This window comes from Heliconius melpomene, chromosome 20 (genome assembly GCF_056956725.1).
Source record: "Heliconius melpomene rosina isolate 202511_hmr_F chromosome 20, ASM5695672v1, whole genome shotgun sequence".
NCBI lineage: Eukaryota > Metazoa > Arthropoda > Insecta > Lepidoptera > Nymphalidae > Heliconius > Heliconius melpomene.
In genome coordinates, this window is record NC_140408.1 from 10,330,608 (window position 1) to 10,348,768 (window position 18,161).

At 32.9% G+C, this 18,161-nt stretch overlaps 2 protein-coding genes across 2 annotated transcripts; one reads left to right on the forward strand and one right to left on the reverse strand.

The window, feature by feature from the left end:
* Positions 1-361: 361 nt before the first annotated feature.
* On the forward strand, positions 362-15,667 carry LOC146527940 (cilia- and flagella-associated protein 251-like). Its single transcript, XM_085205187.1, has 17 exons — positions 362-526; positions 951-1,097; positions 2,816-3,074; positions 3,156-3,271; positions 4,010-4,299; positions 5,177-5,328; positions 5,874-6,017; positions 6,402-6,510; positions 6,709-6,902; positions 7,499-7,650; positions 8,057-8,398; positions 9,085-9,309; positions 9,579-9,670; positions 10,236-10,470; positions 10,872-11,091; positions 14,485-14,594; positions 15,455-15,667. The coding sequence occupies exons 1-17, from the start codon at positions 362-364 to the stop codon at positions 15,596-15,598; spliced, it is 3,096 nt and encodes a 1,031-aa protein (XP_085061313.1). The 3' UTR covers positions 15,599-15,667.
* Positions 15,668-16,338: 671 nt separating this feature from the next.
* On the reverse strand, positions 16,339-18,132 carry BCL7-like (chromatin remodeling complex subunit BCL7B-like protein). Its single transcript, XM_085204087.1, has 3 exons — positions 17,896-18,132; positions 17,618-17,802; positions 16,339-17,227 (listed from the first exon to the last, which is right to left on the reverse strand). Exons 1-3 carry the CDS (start codon positions 17,982-17,984, stop codon positions 17,100-17,102), a joined length of 402 nt encoding a protein of 133 aa, XP_085060213.1. The 5' UTR covers positions 17,985-18,132; the 3' UTR covers positions 16,339-17,099.
* Positions 18,133-18,161: the final 29 nt, after the last annotated feature.

An 18,161-nucleotide genomic window follows, 5' to 3' on the forward strand; every position in this document is an offset into this window, starting at 1 on the left:
CTATTATTATTATAAACCATTTCATTTCCTCGAGTAGAAATCGAACCCACAACCGGTCACATTTACAGTCACATGTTTGTTCCCCTGCACCACATCTGGCCTCAACGTACTGTGTACGTATATGATAATAAAAATAAATAGGCATTTATACACATCATCATCATCATCATCATCAGTCTGTCCTCGTCCACTGCTGGACATAGGCCTCTCCACACACACCATAAGTATAATAGTATAATTACATAATAACTTCTTTGACATTTTGACGTACAAAAATAACAAATAGGTTTCCTTAAAAAATATTAATAGTAAACCTAGTATTTTGATTTTGTCAAATACACAACGTATTCATTAAATTAAAATGGATAAAATGGAAAAAGACGAATCACCGAAATTTCATTCGTTGCCAAACATTCAAGCGAATGTCACGACTGGAGATGATCTTCGCAACCTTTACAGCCTCTCATTGTCACAGATCAGAAAACGCACCGATTTTGCACAATATGGTTACAAACCTTCACCATTTGTTAGTTCATATATTTTATTGTTATGAAATAAACTAAAAAAACGCTAACGCCGTTAATCTAATGTATCACCCATAAATCCGAATATGCTTTACCTTCATCCAAAGGGAAATAAAAAAAAATATTTCTTATTCCATTCACTCATAGCAATTGTTAATCAACTTCACGCTGTATCCCAAATACCGCAGGGTAATAAATCAATCTTCCCGCCGATTTTTTCGAGGCATTGAGTGTTAAATTGCGGAACTAAACGCCGGGCTTTGGCTTTGATGCCAGAGCGAACAAATGAAACTATCAATAAATGATAATTCATTCCCTCATATGGGAATGGGGCTCACAACCGCAACACCTACAGTTCCACCCACAAGGGTGGGAGAGTGTCACGATGGCTTCAACCTAAATAATAATTAAAAATATTGAACACAGAATATACGGTGGATATACGGTTATAATCCGAAAGTTGGTGTGATCAATCTTAATAGCAACAATAGTACGACAGTGTTCTACGCGGCCGGCAACTGCGGCGTGCTGTACAACTGGACCACCAACGCCATGATGATACTCCAAGGGCACGTAAGTTAAGCTTTTACAATGGTATAGATATATACGAACATTTTGTTAAATATATTTTTAATTTTTTAAACTTGAAACTTTAATTGTGCTTTTAAAAATACATGGCCGTGGCGCGGTATAAAAACGTTTCGAGTGTATACGCCACGTTTGTGGGTCCGGTCCCCACTCGAGAGTGATTATACTTAATTAACCCACTTCCGGCGGTGATTTCCTCCACTCAATATGAAATGTCTCGAAAATTCGGCGAAAAGTGAGGAACGGAGTGCAGTGGCGTAGCTAGGGGGGTGCGAGCGTTGCGGTCGCACCGGGCATCAAAAGGAAAGGGGCATCAAAGTCGACGATTAATTTTTTTAAAGGTAGCCAATGTCACATTTTAGTGTCTGACACTTGATCTACGTGAGAGTAGAAGACACTTTCTTTGAATCTGTTTTTTTATTATTATTATTTTTATTTTTAGACCATTTTAAAGGGCATCAAGTCCTAAGCCGAACCAGGCAGCAAATACCCTAGCTACGCCACTGACGGAGTGTCAACAATATATCAAAAACTAAAATTTAGCAAAAGATATATATTAATAAAAATACAAAAAGCCTGCTGCATTTTAAAACTTAAATGTTACATAAATACGAGTTATAATTTTGAGGTGATTAAGGACTTACTTTTGAAGTTATATTCTTTACGGTTCACCAATAATTACAATTACAGTCAATGCCCGGAGCCGGTTAAATTGCTTTAAGGTGTTTTAAGTATTTTTTTTGCTGCCATTTCAAAATCTTGACCTGGGATGATTACAATTTAAATTATAATATAGTAGATTTTGGACATTTTTTCGTTCTTTAAGTTTTTTCGTTCATTAATTTGTTCATCCCTCATTTTTAAAACATATTAGGCAAAAGAAGTGAAGACACTCTGATCCCCAGTTTATGCTTTTTGTTTTGTTACCAGAGGAAGGAAAAGGAAGTAATTGATTGTGTCGAATGAAAATCGCACACGATTTGATGTTTTTTACTAAATATCATTCAATAAAATAACTTATTCTTAATTTTTATATATTCATCAAAGATTTGTTGCTTTCTGCAAAATTTGAGATGTTCTGTCTAATATCTCAGTTCTTATAATATATCCATTATTAACATTGGAGGGAACGAAAATGTCTTAATCTAAGTTCCCAGGTTCTCTTTGCCTTTAGCAGAGACAACGTGAAGCTAAAAAAATTACATTCACAAAAATTACAAACACTGGCTTGTCAGGAAGTTTTTCATACCCGAACTTCACCTTCATTTATAATTGTCTTCAGTACCTATTTATTTATTTATTATCAAGAATACCTCTAGAATACTCTCAGAAAAAGTAACAGCTGTAATGGATAAGATAGCTTGTAAACTATTCATAAATTCCACCTTTATATGTACTGTGAACTGAACCAGTGACCTCTGACTTATATATAAGGCGTAATCGATTAGATAAACTGTACAGCCTGGTATCTGGTAATAAAGAAAGTTTTGTTTAAATAGATAGCACGCTATAATAATCACGTGTAACCTAATTAATAATTAAATAAATAAATATAACACCAGGAAATGTTTACAGTTACTATATTAGTACTAACACACTTTTAATTTAGACCCTCGTTACTTATTCAGTCTTAGGGCTCCGTATCTCGAAAGGAAGAAACAACAAACAAGATTACTGTATAATATCTATTTTAACATGTCCAGAAACACGTGGTCGCGTGCATAGCGTGCGATGGCAACGGAAGATGGCTCGTAACAGCCGACTCGGGACCAGAGAACGTTATCATTGTATGGGACAGTAAAGACAATTTCCCTCAAAGGACAATCTTCAATCCCCATAGAAATATTAAGCTGTCGAAAGTAATTATAAGTTCTGATGCCAAATATTTAATGACGCTTGGATATCAAGACAAATCGAATATAAGTTGGTGGATTTGGTCATTTGGACTCAATGATCCTCATGGTAAGGTTTATTTGATTATATATTTATTTATATTTAATATCGGGCTTTAAAAATATGTTTTGCATTTTTTACATTTTTTAGCTTCCCTAGAAGTAGATATACCTCGTGGAGGTATCGTGGACATGGCATTCAATCCTACCAATTCTGAACAATTCATGTTAATGACGAAACGTAATATATGGATTGGTATTTCTGATGTTAGTTTATTTTACATTTTTATAAGTTGTTTAATTTTTTACCTTATTTCAGCTTTTTCAAAATGATTATACCTAAATGTTTGTATGTATATGTAGCCCAAAATCCCATTAATATTTTCCATTTTCTCGCTCTAGAAACTCCACTCCAGAATTCGGCGAAAAGTGTCTTCATAAGAAAGAAGTGTCTTATCACTAGGTTCCCAGATTCCCTCTGCCTTACTTAGCATTGTCTAAGTGCGAATACAGTATGAAGCAAAATAAAGACAAAATTAATTAAAAAAATATTTAAGTAGACTACTTATTCGGTTAAAAAACTTAATGTTCTAGCGCAGGCATAATTTAAAAAGTTTTAAGATACTACGAAAATAGATTTACTGTTAGAATTGTTTCTTGGCAAACAGATGTGTAACATAATAGATATGATATTAATACTTTTTAGAAAACAAGTACTTTTTAGAATTAGCGAAAATGCGGCTAGCATCTTGTTGCAATTATCTGTGGATAGCGGAAATTGGTAAAAGCTTTCTACAGAGATGCTAGCAACTAAGTTGTAATAAACATATATAAAAATTTTGACGTATCCCGATGAGAACGTATGGCTCAGTTGATCAGAGTCCGTTACTTTAAAATTTTTATGTTTTCTAAAAAGTATTTTTCTCTCCTAAGTGTGGAATAACATTAAAAAATATATAATGTAAGTTGAAATATTTTTTTTAATAAATAATATATTTTTTATAGAAAATATTCATCATTGAACGAGGTCTTCTAAAAGAGACAGATGATTATGAGCTGAAAATTAAAATGGTTGACCAAAAGTTTAAGCCAGAGAATGGCAGATTTACTTCTTTTACTTTTGTCAGTGAGTCCAGCCAGGTATTGGTAGCCACCAGTAGAGGATGTGTCCTAGTCTACGGATATACCATAGAGTACCATGAAAACGTGATAGAGACTAATTATGAGGATTTGAAATTTATAAAAGTTTTAAAGATTGAACAAAAGAAAATTAATGTTATTAAAAGTATTGACGGGTAATATGCTATTTGCATACATAAGCTATTTTTTTGAATAATGTAATAGGTATGTACTTGAAGAGGTCTTGAAATTAGACTCTTTCTGTCTATCCTGCTATATGCAAAAAAAATAAATTAAATCAGCTTCACGCTATCCCGCACACAGCAGAATAGGCATAGGGAACCTAGTGTTAATACACTCCGTCCCCCCCTTTCTGCCGAATTCTGGAGGCATTGCGTGCAAAAAATATATCTCGAATATTAGATTTTTAATATATTTTTGTAATAGGGTCCCTATTACGAAAATATTTTCAAAATCAAAAATTGCACCCTATGATGACGTAACTCAGAGAAAAGTGTAGTTTTTCCCTAGATTTATTTAGCCTGCAATAAGATGTGTGAATGTATTATTGTAATGAAATAAATCAATGCTATTAGGTATGTCAAGCTGGTAAAGCTTTAATATCATTGTAAGTAGGTATTTCATCAATTTTTTAGAATTAATACGCTTCAAATTATATCCTCCTAATTAAGTTTTAAATTCAATGATTCTGCTTTAATAGTTCAGTTCAAATCAATAACTAGAGAAACAAATTGCAGGATTCTTTAGGATTTTTAGTTCATTTATTGATACAAACTTATGATTGAATTACAGATATACCTATCAGTTGAAAATATTAAATAATTGATTTCCTCGAATGGGAGTCGAATCCATAACCTGTCACATTCACTCTTTGTGCCCCTGCGCCACGACTGGCCTCAAATTTGAATAACAGAACTTTCTCTATTATATTATTTTTTGGCACCAATTATATGTTTCTATCTATAATTTATGGAAAAAATATTATTCTATATTATTGTATACTTACTAGCTATATTAAAAAGATGTTGTCAGAGAGATCGTGACCGGCAACGCTATTGGGGAGATACGTTTCTACGACAATCAAATGAAACTACTGTTTTGGCTTCATAGTTTTACCACTGACTGCGTTAAGGACATCAGTTTCAACATAAAACCTAGAAGCTGTGTGGTTTTAGATCCAAAGTGTTAGTTTTTATTATTTCTTTATTTTCTATCCAGTTTAGAAGCATTCCGAGAGTATTAGCCAGAAAGAAAAGTACACCCAACGCTACGATCTCTGCATATCTCTTTCGCCTCCTCCTCTGTCATCAATCTCTTTTTAAATATCCTCAGGGGTTCCTTATGGTTTTTACGTAGCCTTCCTCCAGCTAGGGATAAAACGTGAAAATATACTTGTAATGTACCTACTAGATCAGTGAAAATAAAAATTAATATAATTACATAACAGTAAAATTAATATAATTATAGTGGGGAACAGAGGGTAATAACATTTAGTTTCCCCTCTCTATCCCCTTCCCCTTCCCTATCTCTAAAAAAGGTAAAAAAAGTGTAAAGCTGATTTTGATTGATACTATGTTATACGTGTATGCTATACAAAGAAAAAGTTAATAAAAATTAGTAGGTATACTAATTCTTAAGTTTACACGGAACCTTCATTTTCTTCAAATTTATGTAGTTTCATAATATATTCATTCATAGACTATAATTTAATAATGTTTTATGTTATCAGGCAACAAAATATGCCCTTGTTGGGAGAAAATACCGGTACGTGATGTTGATACCGGAGTCGTAATAGAAAAATTAATGAAAAAGAACATCCCATCAGACGCCACCACGGCCGGCAAATCATTTCTTATTCGAGATTTTATTGTCTGTTAGTTAAATTATTGTTATTTATATTAACATACTATATGAAAAGTATTCTTATAATTCTTTTTTTTCATTCTCCATGTCGGGTAAACCTTGTTGAGTTCTGCAAACTCGAATTTCTCGCATCTTGTGGTATGGACGTAAACGATAATTCTATTTTCTTCTTTATGCTCTATCGCGCAAGTAACTTTAAAGGCAAAGGGAACTTAGTGTTGAGACACTCCGCGCCCCATTAAAATACCGTTCTCTATTTTCCGAAAAATTTTGAAAAAAAAAACATTGCATGTTGACAAGTGGATAAATTAGTTTAGAGTCGCACATTTGTGCTTCTGGGTGACGGCGGCCTTAATATAATTTTAATTATTTTAATATTTTTACCGTTTTGTAGGCTCTCGTAACCAGGGCGTTGGTTTTCTGGATTTCTTGACTGAGAAATATGTTACAATTATAGACAGTAAAATGTATCACGCTCTTACTTTATCCGTGCACCCGGAAAAGTAATTATATGAGTTTTATTAAGTATTTTATAGCAATTATGTTAATAAAGTAGAGACCAGTCGTATTTATTTATAGTTCATCGCCTATGCTCTTATTCAATAGCAATTGTAGCATCTGGTCAAGAAAAATGTTTATCTTTTTTAGATTTTTATGAAACAATTTTGTTTAATATAAAAAGTTATTTTTCCTCTTAACAGGCCCTACATTTGCATAGGATATGCTGATGGCGCTGTAGAATTGTTTGAATTTGTTCAACACAAATTATTTTTAAGGCTTGACTTAAGGGACTATTATAAAGTAGTTATACCGCCAAAAGAAAATTCCATAAAAGGCGATACGGAAGTTACTAAACCTCAACTTTCTGTTACGTGTGTCAAGTATTCGCCTTCAGGTTGTAAAACATATTATTTTTTTCTATCTTCATCTATCTTTTCTTTGTAGCAGGGTAGGCGGAGAGAACCTAGTGGTCAAGTACTAGTCTACACTTTCGGCCTTACTTCGCGAGATTGTATATCCTGGGACTCATATCATAGCCACGTTTCGTTTTAACATAGCAGAAAAATATAAATATTTAATCCCATAGTTAAGCGTCCCACTGTATTATAAAAGCCTACTATACTGTATTATATGTTGAATTGCTTTGTTTGTCCTTAGTGTTCACGCTGTATACCGCATTTAGAAGGATAGGCTGACTTTAAGACAGGAGAATTAAGACACTTGCTCGCGTTCAGCCCCCGATTTTCGATTTATCTTGTGGTCAGTGGCGGTACTCAAAGTCGTGCCATTTCTTTTTGCCAGAGAAAGCCACTAAAAATAATGTATGCCCTATACTGCGCAAATGCTGAGCACATATCTAACGTCTTTATTTACTCAGAATGTGAAGAAAAAAGATCTTTAATACCGGCCTCGCTCCCTATTCTACAAAATAGGGTAAGATAGCTATTAATTTAACGTAAAGGAAAAAATAACTTTAAACTAAACACTAAGGTTTACACCTGGCATGTGGTCTGGACACCGGCGAGCTAATCTTCCTCCACCCAACTACTATTGACATTTTAACGATCTCTCCTCATAGAGATACACAACATGCTATAACGCAGATGGCTTTTGCAAGTGACTCCTTGATTCTAGCCACAGCTGTAAGTCCAACATTATGTTAAATAATTTGTATACTATATTTAAGTTTTACTAATTTTCTTATTTTCATTTCCCCGCTCTGATAAAAAATACGGTGTTGAGTTCCTCCACTCAACACACAATGTTTCTACTATTTGGCAATGCTTGGTGTACCTATCCTGCTATACTTGTTTTAGGCTGGATTAACACTACAGTGCCTCTATGTGTTAAGATGTTCTATATGCTATGAATTTAGTGCTACTTTAGAATTGGCGTGTGGCTAATGGAAGAAATGTTCAAAAATGTAACGAAGTGTATTAACTCTAGATTCTCTCTGCCTATGCAAAAAAGTGTGAAGTAGATACTTAACCGTCAGTAGATACTACAAAATTAATAATACAGCTTTTTAAATAGTTTTTCATTTATCAGGATAAAGGCAGAACAGTGTGCGTTTATAAATATGACTGTCAAGTGTATAGGTGGAATTTTATCGCCAAACATAGAGCACATTATAAAGACATCACATCGTTATTCTTTTTACCCACTAAAAATGAAAATGGAGATTTTAAGTTACTATCTCTAGGGACAGATAGGATGATGGTCGAATATGATATTGGAAAGAGTTCTGGAGAATATTTAGAAGTGCTTAGCTTGGACAGAGTCGACCAGACAGCTATTCCATTGTATGGAATGCCTTGGCCCAGTCCTTCAGATTTAGATCCTGAATTACAAACAACTGATTTACCAATGATCTTGGTTGCTACTAATCAGGTATAACACATTGATTTCTTATTTATATTATATAAAATACTTTATAAATGTTATTTGATGACAAATAAGTAGAGTACTTTAATGATAAACAATTTCCAATGAAAGTTGATGGTGAAAACCCACAACTTTTATGATGAATATAATAAATCATTTGTCCGTTGACTTGTTGACAAACATTATTGGACTTCTATTTCCAGACATCAGATATTTAAATTATAGGCATGAATATTACACAGTGGAAAAGATATTTTTACGACACTTTAATTTATCTTTAAGAGAGTTGTACTACACCATAGACTTATGCTTCACAGTATCATTTAGTTTCTTGATAGAGACTACAACTAAAAAAAGGTTTGCCTATGAGGTTTATACGAGCCTTCATCGTATTCTTCTTCATCATGTATAGGATATATTCTATACATATAGTATATGTGGGGCTGCAAAAGTAGTGTCCAATATTTTCATTTTCTTTCTCTTTCATGTCTTTGTCTATATTATTGGTTGACGGCAGTATCTTTCTTATCACGCCAATTTAGTTAAAGAAAATTAATTTTAACACCCGTCAGTATTTCATATCTGTGATGAATCTAAACAACTAAGTATCAATAGGTTTTCCTTACCTATAAAAATATTATAAGGATGTTGCTTTTTCTTGTGATTATTAAATATTAAAAATAATATTTCAGTTCAAATATAAGATAGTGAATTACGCGACAACAATGACCTTATCAACAATACTCGGACCTAGATATGAAACCCCAGTTTGCAGAATGCAACTGATAACTTGCACTAAGCACGATATTTCCTCTCAATATTTACTTTATTGTACAAAAAATGTGATTGGCCTACAGAAGATGCCTTTAGACGGCAATCCTTGGAAACATGTCGCTTTGCTTGGACATCCTCTTCAGGTATATACTATTACACGTTGAGAGGAAAATAAAGATGGCATAGTTACAATTAATCTAATTTAAAAAACTAAATGTTGGTCCCTTATTTAATACGTGAAACATTTAAAAGAAACTAAACACACTAACGAAATTGTTTGTCAGTTCTTATTCTGGTTAAGGAAAAAAATATTGAATATTAAATATAGTAAATTTTCTTACGTGTTAATTTCTGTAAATATAACCAATATAATTAAAGAAGTAAATAAAACTAATTACAACAATTTACAAAGGTAATCGACATGTGTTTCCGAGAAGATACTAGGACTTTGTTTACAATTGGTGCAAAAGATAATTGCATATATCAGTGGGCCGCAAACTACAGGTAAAAATTGTGCTAAGTAGTAAGCAATCGAGTTGATCATATAACTAGATGAATAAATAGTAAAGTTAATAGTTACCTACAAGTTTTTAGGCGTTTATAATATGTAATCAAATTAAACTAAAACTAATTATCGGCTGTATCCCTATAGAAGGCAGAAGAAATCTAAATGAGTCGCGAAACTCAACGCCGCGCTTTGTCTTATTGTCAGAGGGAGGAAATTAAAATATCGCACCAAGGATTCTGACTGTAATCACGATAGTTCTGGGTTTAACTCTCACTTGCAACAATTATTATTTTAATTTTCTTACTTTGGTAACGAGACAAGACAATGTCCCAAAAAATAATAAAGGAAGGTGAGGAACAGGAGTGTCTTAACACCTATTCCCTCTGCCTATATCTACTGCTGTATGTGGATAAGCATGTGAGCAGTGCACAGTTTAGCAGGAACCTTCTTGAACCCTACAACCATCAAGTGAATATCTCCTGACTGCACCACTACGGTGTTTAATAAAGACGTTTATATTAATTCATCTTAAAAATTAAATAAAAATATATAACATACCAGGTCAGTGGAAATAACGACAAAGCAAGGCGGCAACGACCTGGACCCATACTACTGTCTCATAGAGAACGGTCGGCCGGGGTGGCTGTTCCGCGAAATACGCGATCTATTCTACTACATACAGATATTGTGCCAGGGGACGTTCTCGCCGGTCATGAGACAAGTTAAAGATTTTATTCCAATTGATTCTTTGCCAGATCTAATGAGGGCGCTGGGATATTTTCCTTCGGAATATGAGGTAATTTTATCATTTTGAAGTTGTTTACTATGTTTAGAGGTTTTATAGGCATTTCATAAAAAAATCTATACAAACTTACTTATGTCTAGTTCAGTGCAAAATAATTTTGATTCCCTTTATAGTGTCGAAATACGCGTTCTTTGCGATATAAACGACCATATCTTTTTTCGAAGTAAACATAGAAATATGTTTTTCGGGAAATTATGAGCCTGTAGACCTGAGTATATGGTTTGAATTTCAACTCGATATCTCCAAGCGTTCCTGAGATAAAGGGTCTTGGCAGACAGACGGACGGACAACATAGTGGTAGACATCGTATAAGGGTTCCTTTTTTCCTTAAAAACTACGAAACCCTAATAGTAGATGTTGGCCTATTACTTAATTTAAGTTATTATAAACAGGTAGAAAATTTAATAATAGAAGCGAAATACAAAGTATATGAAAAGAATCCATGCACCGAGATAGATTTCGAAGAATTTGTCAAATTATATTTGAATCATCGACCCGCGTTTGGTGATAACTTCAACAAATTGAAAAATGCATTCCGCCAATTTGCTTGTAAGGATGGAAATAATCTTACTATGGACCGAGAAGATTTTATCGAAATGCTCATGAATAATGGTTGGTAAATTCAGTAACATAATAATTGTTGTTGAGCTTCAAGCTTTATCCCGTACTTCACTTGTAGTCCCAATTCGTGGTATTGTGTATCGACGGAATTGGACGCCGTGCTTTGTCATATGAGTATGTGGAAATTAAAATAATCCATACCTATATTATAAATTCGAAAGTAACTCTGTCTGTCTGTCTGTCTGTCTTTTACGCAATCAGGGCCAAACCGCTAATTTAATTGTGATAAAATACTCATATAGAGATACTTGAGGGTCCCGGGATGAACATAGGATACTTTTTTTTTCTCTCATATTTGTAATATTTTCGATATATACCAATAAATTAAATTAATTAATTTGACAAGCAATTTATTCCGCCATGGTAATAACAATCGTCGCTACGCGTTGCTAAGCAACGGCTTGCAAAGTTTGTTGTTTTAAGAAAACGTCACCCAAAGTGAGTTTGCTTAATGCATACATGGCGCGCGCCGATATAGATATATATACATTAACAAAAATTAGATGATTTCTATAATTTGATATTCATCCTTATGAAAATAAATATAATAGTCACTTTTAGCATTTCATCTAGATGGATATTATAGTTTACTGTATAACATTCTAATAAATAATTAAGATGTCACTGATTCCAAATGACCTAGCCTACGAGTGGTATAGTATGACCGACGCGAACGGGCAGATGACTTTGATGATTTTGTAAATTTTTATATATTTTCGAATTACTACTATTTTTTATGTAATTATTTGCTGCTTATAATTAATTTATCTCAGTTCGGTTATCTATACCGATGTTATACACTTAAAATCGTAATTATAATCATCTGAGATTTTATTTAATAATGTTCGCAAAAATTAATAATTATTTAATATAGAAAAATGTTTAGTACGCGCGCACGGCAAACTTTAGGTACTTTTTCTAATATTAAGAATTTCCTTTAGTTACTTTTATTTCTTTTGTTTGTTCATTTCGGTTACTCAGATATTTTTTCTAATAATAAATCTCCACTTATTATTATTTTTTAACTTATTTTAATTATTTAGGCTTATATTTTCGCGGGCGTAGCCGCGTCCGGGCCCACTAGTCTATATATATAAAAGGACTTGTCCTCACTGACTGAGGTAAGACGCACGCACAGCCGTAACCGCTGATGGTAGAAACGTTAAATTTGGACAAAAGTTTACTTTCGTAATCTGGACATCCACTAAGAAGGAATTTTGAAAAATGTTAACCCTAAAGGGGTGAAATAGGGGTTAAAAGTTTGTATGGTAAAAATTTTAAATCGGCACCGATTTTTATAAAATTTGAAATTTAGATTTTTAAAAGTATTTAATTGAACAAGTGTTTCATCGTTTTCTAGAATTCTCCCCCTAAGGGTGCAAATAAGGGGTTGAAAGTTTGTATAGGTTTTTTTTAAATTGTCACCAATTTTCATAAAATTTGAAATTCAGACTCTTAAACGTATATAATTAAACACATGTTTCATGGTTTTCTAGAATTCACCCCCTAAGGGTGCAAATAAGGGGTTGAAAGTTTGTATGGAAAAATCTTTAAATCGCCACCGATTTTTATAAAATTTGGAATTTAGACTCTTAAAAATATTTCATTGAACACATGTTTCATGGGTTATTAGAATTCACCCTTAAATACGCAAGCGAAGCTGCGTGCGTCCGCTAGTCTTATTATAATTGTATTCCCGTGGAGATCGACATTGTTCCTACAATATTATATAATATTATACAATATATATAATATGAGATATTGTTCCTACAAGCAATAAGTCGATAGTCAGACCCGCTACGACTATGTAGAGTATGAAAGAGGTCATTAGATTTGTCCTGACGATGACGATGCAAAATGTGTGATATTTATATAGAAATACTAGCGACCCCCTTGCGGCTTCGCCCGCTTTAACTACTGAATTATTCATATAATGTATATTTGCAAAGCACTTAAGATAATGTGAAAATTAATTAAACCCTAATGCAACCCGCATTTTAGTAGTTTCAATAAGAATTTTCCAATTGTTTTACACAGCAAGGATTTTTTAGTAGGTACCGTAATTTTAAATCTGTGCTACTAATCTTTTCAAGTACTTATTAAAATATATTTAAATGACTATTTTTAGATAGTTAAATGACTATTTTTAAACGGAAGAAATTATAACCAAAAACCTACCTAGGTACTAATAACTACTACAAAAAATATGAAACCAAATATATTGCGCTGAAATAATACATTCAACTCTAATTATCCAATACGTGCAAACGCATCTAAATCTTCGTTGCTATAAAGGCAGGCGGGTTTTTTTTTTTTTCGAGCTTGTGGTTAATGCTGAAGAGGGTATTCTGTCCCTGATGAAAAGCAAGTGGCTTGGCAACTACGTGGCTGCCTGTGAGGAAAATTATATAGAATGCATCGGCCGGGAATCGAACCCGGGCCGCCCGCGTGGCAGGCGAGCATTCTACCACTGAACGACGAATGAAGCAAAACGACGCTGGGCGCGCAGAGACGCGAGTGGCGAGCCGTTTCGCAGCAGGGATTTTTTGATATTGTAACAACTTCTAAAGTACTTATTAAAATGAAAAACAGTAAAAGACAGTTTTGATCTACATTAAATGGCCAGCGTAACTAATATACTTAAATATATGCTGAGAGTAAGGGATAAGTGAAACTTGACTCGATACAATTTATGTGTGAACGGCGTAATGTGTTAACAATTAAATGCGTTTTTCTCTAAAACTATTCGCAATTTCGAAATAGTGTAAAAAGCAAATTTTATCTTCGTTTAACGTAGAAATTTAATAAAGTATTTTAAAGGATAAGGATTAATACCATTATGGAAAAATATCCCTTACAATAAAAAATATATTGAAATTACAATTTTTAGACAGAAATATGATCACTACACGTTATTCTTAAAAGATAAGAATATGCTCTCGCGGACTTTTTTGTAGATCTTATTAAGAGGAACAATACTCCAGTACATTTTTTTCATGTAGTACTTGCCATTAGAGCAGCGCATGCGCAAAAGTGTCTCAACGGGTAGGACTTTATACACATTTATCGTATTTATGTTAATTTACATAAGAATGGACAAATAATAAACTATATATAAACCTTCTACGAAAAACACTCAACTTAATGGTGAAGATCGCATCAAAATCCGTTGGGTGGTTTAGAAGAAGAAGAGTTAGAAAGTTCAGACAGACACAAAAAGCGACTTTGTTTTATAAGATATAGGATAGGATAGGATAGGATAGGATAGGATATATCGCAAAAAAATTATCACATTTAAAGATTGTTTCTGAAGAGTTCTGTTAACTGTTGAGCCATAACTAAAATAAATTTTAAAATTTTACATACTATCATTTGATGATTCAGGAGAATGTTTTCCCCGAGACCTCTGTTGGTATTTACTTTCAATACTAACTGGGCATAGTTTCGAAGATCGAGCTACAGCTGTAGAAGGTGACTTTTCATTTCTACCCGAGGTAATATTTTAAATATCTTTTCACTTAAAGAAATTCGTTCGTCTGTATGGGGAACATCCTTATGAGAGATTATAAGTATATATATTGTTTAGTCACGTCCTCTTTCGCTAGGTTTGCGGAACTCAACGCCGCACTCTATTGAATCTAGTTCAATAGAGTGCGGCGTAGAGTCCGAACAATTACTTACTTAAATATTTATAGATAAAGTTTTTTTTTTCTGGATAGATTTTATAGAACTTATAACAATCTATCATGTCCCAGCTGCGCTATAATGCCATTGATACTCTTATACTACTTATTACATTAGGACAACCTTAAAAACAGTTATTTTTAAATATGTTGTTTATCCACTCGGTGGAGTGAATTATTTAAACATACATTTGAAATTATATTGTGTTCGCCTGGGGGCGCTGTAAAGCGCGAGTTAAGCTCGCTACGCCATTGCGTGGAGCTACACCAACGTCGCATAGTTTAATAGGTATGCAATGTGTCCAAACCTGGGCGTAGAAAGTGGTATCCAAGTATCTTACCTGTAGCTCCTCTGGTGCTGCACGGTGTCGTGGGTGGCGGTGATCATCGTCAGGTGACCCGAACGCTCGTTTGCCTTGTCCATTTTCCATAAAAAAAAATACTACTTATGTTCCTTATGAAACCGAGTATCTTTTTAGTATTTTCCCTTTGCTTATCTTGCTGTATACGAGATACAGCGTGGTACTTAAGATGTGCAATAAAAAATTTAAGTCAATAATGAAAAGTTTCAAGTTCTTTGTGTATATTTATACACAAAGAACTTGAAACTTTTCATTATTAAGAAATAATTTTATTTCTTAAGAAATAATTTTATTTCTTTTTCCATTCAGGTTATAACGTTCGCGGACCTTACCAACGATATACTAGGTATTCACGACGTGGAGGTATTATCGGACCAATTCTCTGTAAAAGACTCCATGGGATCGCAACATACAGCTTCATCTGAATCGGAAGAATGTTTTCATTTTCTATAAATCAAAGACAAGAAAAATATCTCCTATTATAGCTAATACAGAGAATTGTAATGATGTTGATATATAAACATGGTATCTTAATCCAGTGTTTTATTTAATTTTTCATATATTTTTAACGCATCAGTTCTAACTTTTGATATTTAGATGTAGAAGCCAGATTGAAGCATGATTGAATGTCAGGCAGGACAGCTGCCAGCTAATGTAATAGTAAAATATACCATTGACTTTGAAAAGAGCAACTGTTGAGTTTCTTGCCGGCTCTTCTCAGCAGAACTGCCTTCCGAACCGGTAGTAGCTTTTTGTTGACATGTACATTCGACGATTCAAAAGTGCTTTTATAGTTTATTTGAATAAAAAAAAAAATAAATAAAAAAAGATTCTCTTTCTGGAAGTTTTCGTTTACTTAAGAAAATTGTTTAAATAAATTATTAGAGCCAGCTCAAGGAAAAAGATTTGTTAATATTTTTTATTATTATTTTAAGTATTTTTAATAATCAAATCATGAATCGAAGATCTCAGTAGTGTTTCCCAAAGAACAGGTTTTAAGAATAACATGGAAAAAATAAAAAAACCTCATTAAATGCCCAGATTGTTCTTTTTCCAGTATCAGGAACACTCATGGACATTGGAAGGGGGGGAGCCGGAAGGGCCGTGCCCACCCCACAAATGTTCTAAGCTAAAGTTCAGCAGTGAATTTAATAATACCAATACTTTAAATATGGAAAAATAATTATAAAAACATTTATTTTATGATTATTTATTATTTTACTTATATCACAAAATGCATTGTTTTAAATAATTGTAAATAATAAAGGTATAATTGTTCAAAAAATTGTAATTTGAACATGTCGGTCTTCACATAAAAATAATTGTTGTTACAATCAATAATAAATTGTCCATTGTAACTAAAATAAATCATTGAAATTCATTAATAGAGACTATCTAGTGAGTTGTGTCACAAGCTGTTCTGTTGTTTCATTATGGCGCTCCAAATGAGCCCAATGAATAGAAAACATTGTATAGATTCAGTTAAAATACTGCCTTTACCTATAATATAAAAATCATTATTTACAATATATACATAACATTGTGGGTCAGTAATGTAAGACAATTCACAAAATCTATTAAATGACTACATTATTTATGTCATATGAAATTCAAAATGTTTGGATACTTTTCAATTATTCAATGAAAATTATAATTTCAGAGATACAAGTATCAAAAACACAATCACAAAGGTAATTTTGAGAAGCAGTTCAAATAAAAGAATGATACATAGTTTATTTATAAAATAGAATAATGAATAGAAAATTTAATTTTTAGAAGTATCAAATTCATTTTTGTTGTACTAATTTTACATTTTATTGTGGTATTGTGACACAATTCATTAAACAGTCTCTATTTCATTGCTTCACAACACACCAACACATACACTGAAATCCACTGTTCCACATGTGTCCCATATTTTAAATTATACAATCCAATCAACTTTGGATATAACTCAGTCTGTTTTTAATCTTTTGGCAGGTGTTGTGGTGCCACTACTTTGTGAATTAGAATCTTCGGAGAAATTCATATGTGTGGAGGTGAAATCTGTAGGTCCCTGGGAGTCACTAACTGTTGAAAAACCTGGAAACATATTTTAAAGCAAATATGTAGTACATTATATAATTATAATGTATGTTCCACGAATCCACAAATCAAATAGTAATATAATGTAGGAAGAACTTTATACAATTTAACGTAAAATGATGCAGTGTTTTAGTCTCTCTGTTAACTATGGTTCTGGGTTCAATCTCCACTCGAAGAAAACGTAACATCTGGAAACTTGGGCGGAAAGTGTCTATATTTAGTGTCTGGGGATCCCCATGCTTACCCAGGAATGTGGAAAAAAATATGAATCTGCTACTTGTAAAGAAATCATGGACTCTTCATGGAAAGTGAAAGTACTTATTTATAATAATAAACATGCACGTTTCTTATATATCTACATTTCATAGTAAATTAATTTATACTCACATGTGTTTGAGTCTTCTGCCATTCCAAAATTAGAATTTGAAGAATCGTGCATTTTCTTTGGCGTCAACGTATTTTCTTTATTTTCTCGCTTCGCCGCATGTTTCTTTTTCTGTTCGTTAGTGGATATCGGAACCCATTTGTATATTTTCATAGTCGTTTCTCCAATGGTTACCCATTTTTTCTCCCTACAGGTAATTTTAAAATTAATACTGAGTAAGAGTATCATTTATAATACTCAAGTTAAACATAACAGTCAATCACTAAATGATTTAGCTTACCAATGGCGAACTTTTTCAACAGCTTGCATGACTCTTTTGATGTCATCTTTTACGCGATTTCTAGTTTCCGCACGTACTGAACGAGACATATTTAAAAGTTTATTTAAAGTTACTTTTGTTAAATAAAATTATACTAAAGTATAGTCACAATTATTCACAAGTCACATTAATTATTTTATTTATAAATAGAGTAGCGTTCTTTTACTCCAGCATTATAAGTCCGCCATTTATTAAACTGACATTTGAATTTACTTGCGATATTTGAC

Bases quoted from the DNA above. Each gene is read 5' to 3' on its own strand.
- BCL7-like (XM_085204087.1), bottom strand. From the start codon at position 17,984: ATGTCTCGTTCAGTACGTGCGGAAACTAGAAATCGCGTAAAAGATGAC. The intron at 17,803-17,895 runs GTAAGCTAAATC...AATTACCTGTAG, and splicing joins GTTGAAAAAGTTCGCCATTG to GGAGAAAAAATGGGTAACCA. The intron at 17,228-17,617 runs GTGAGTATAAAT...ATATGTTTCCAG, and splicing joins GGCAGAAGACTCAAACACAT to GTTTTTCAACAGTTAGTGAC.
- LOC146527940 (XM_085205187.1), top strand. From the start codon at position 362: ATGGATAAAATGGAAAAAGACGAATCACCGAAATTTCATTCGTTGCCA. The intron at 3,272-4,009 runs GTTAGTTTATTT...TATTTTTTATAG, and splicing joins TATGGATTGGTATTTCTGAT to AAAATATTCATCATTGAACG. The intron at 14,595-15,454 runs GTAATATTTTAA...TTTTCCATTCAG, and splicing joins ACTTTTCATTTCTACCCGAG to GTTATAACGTTCGCGGACCT.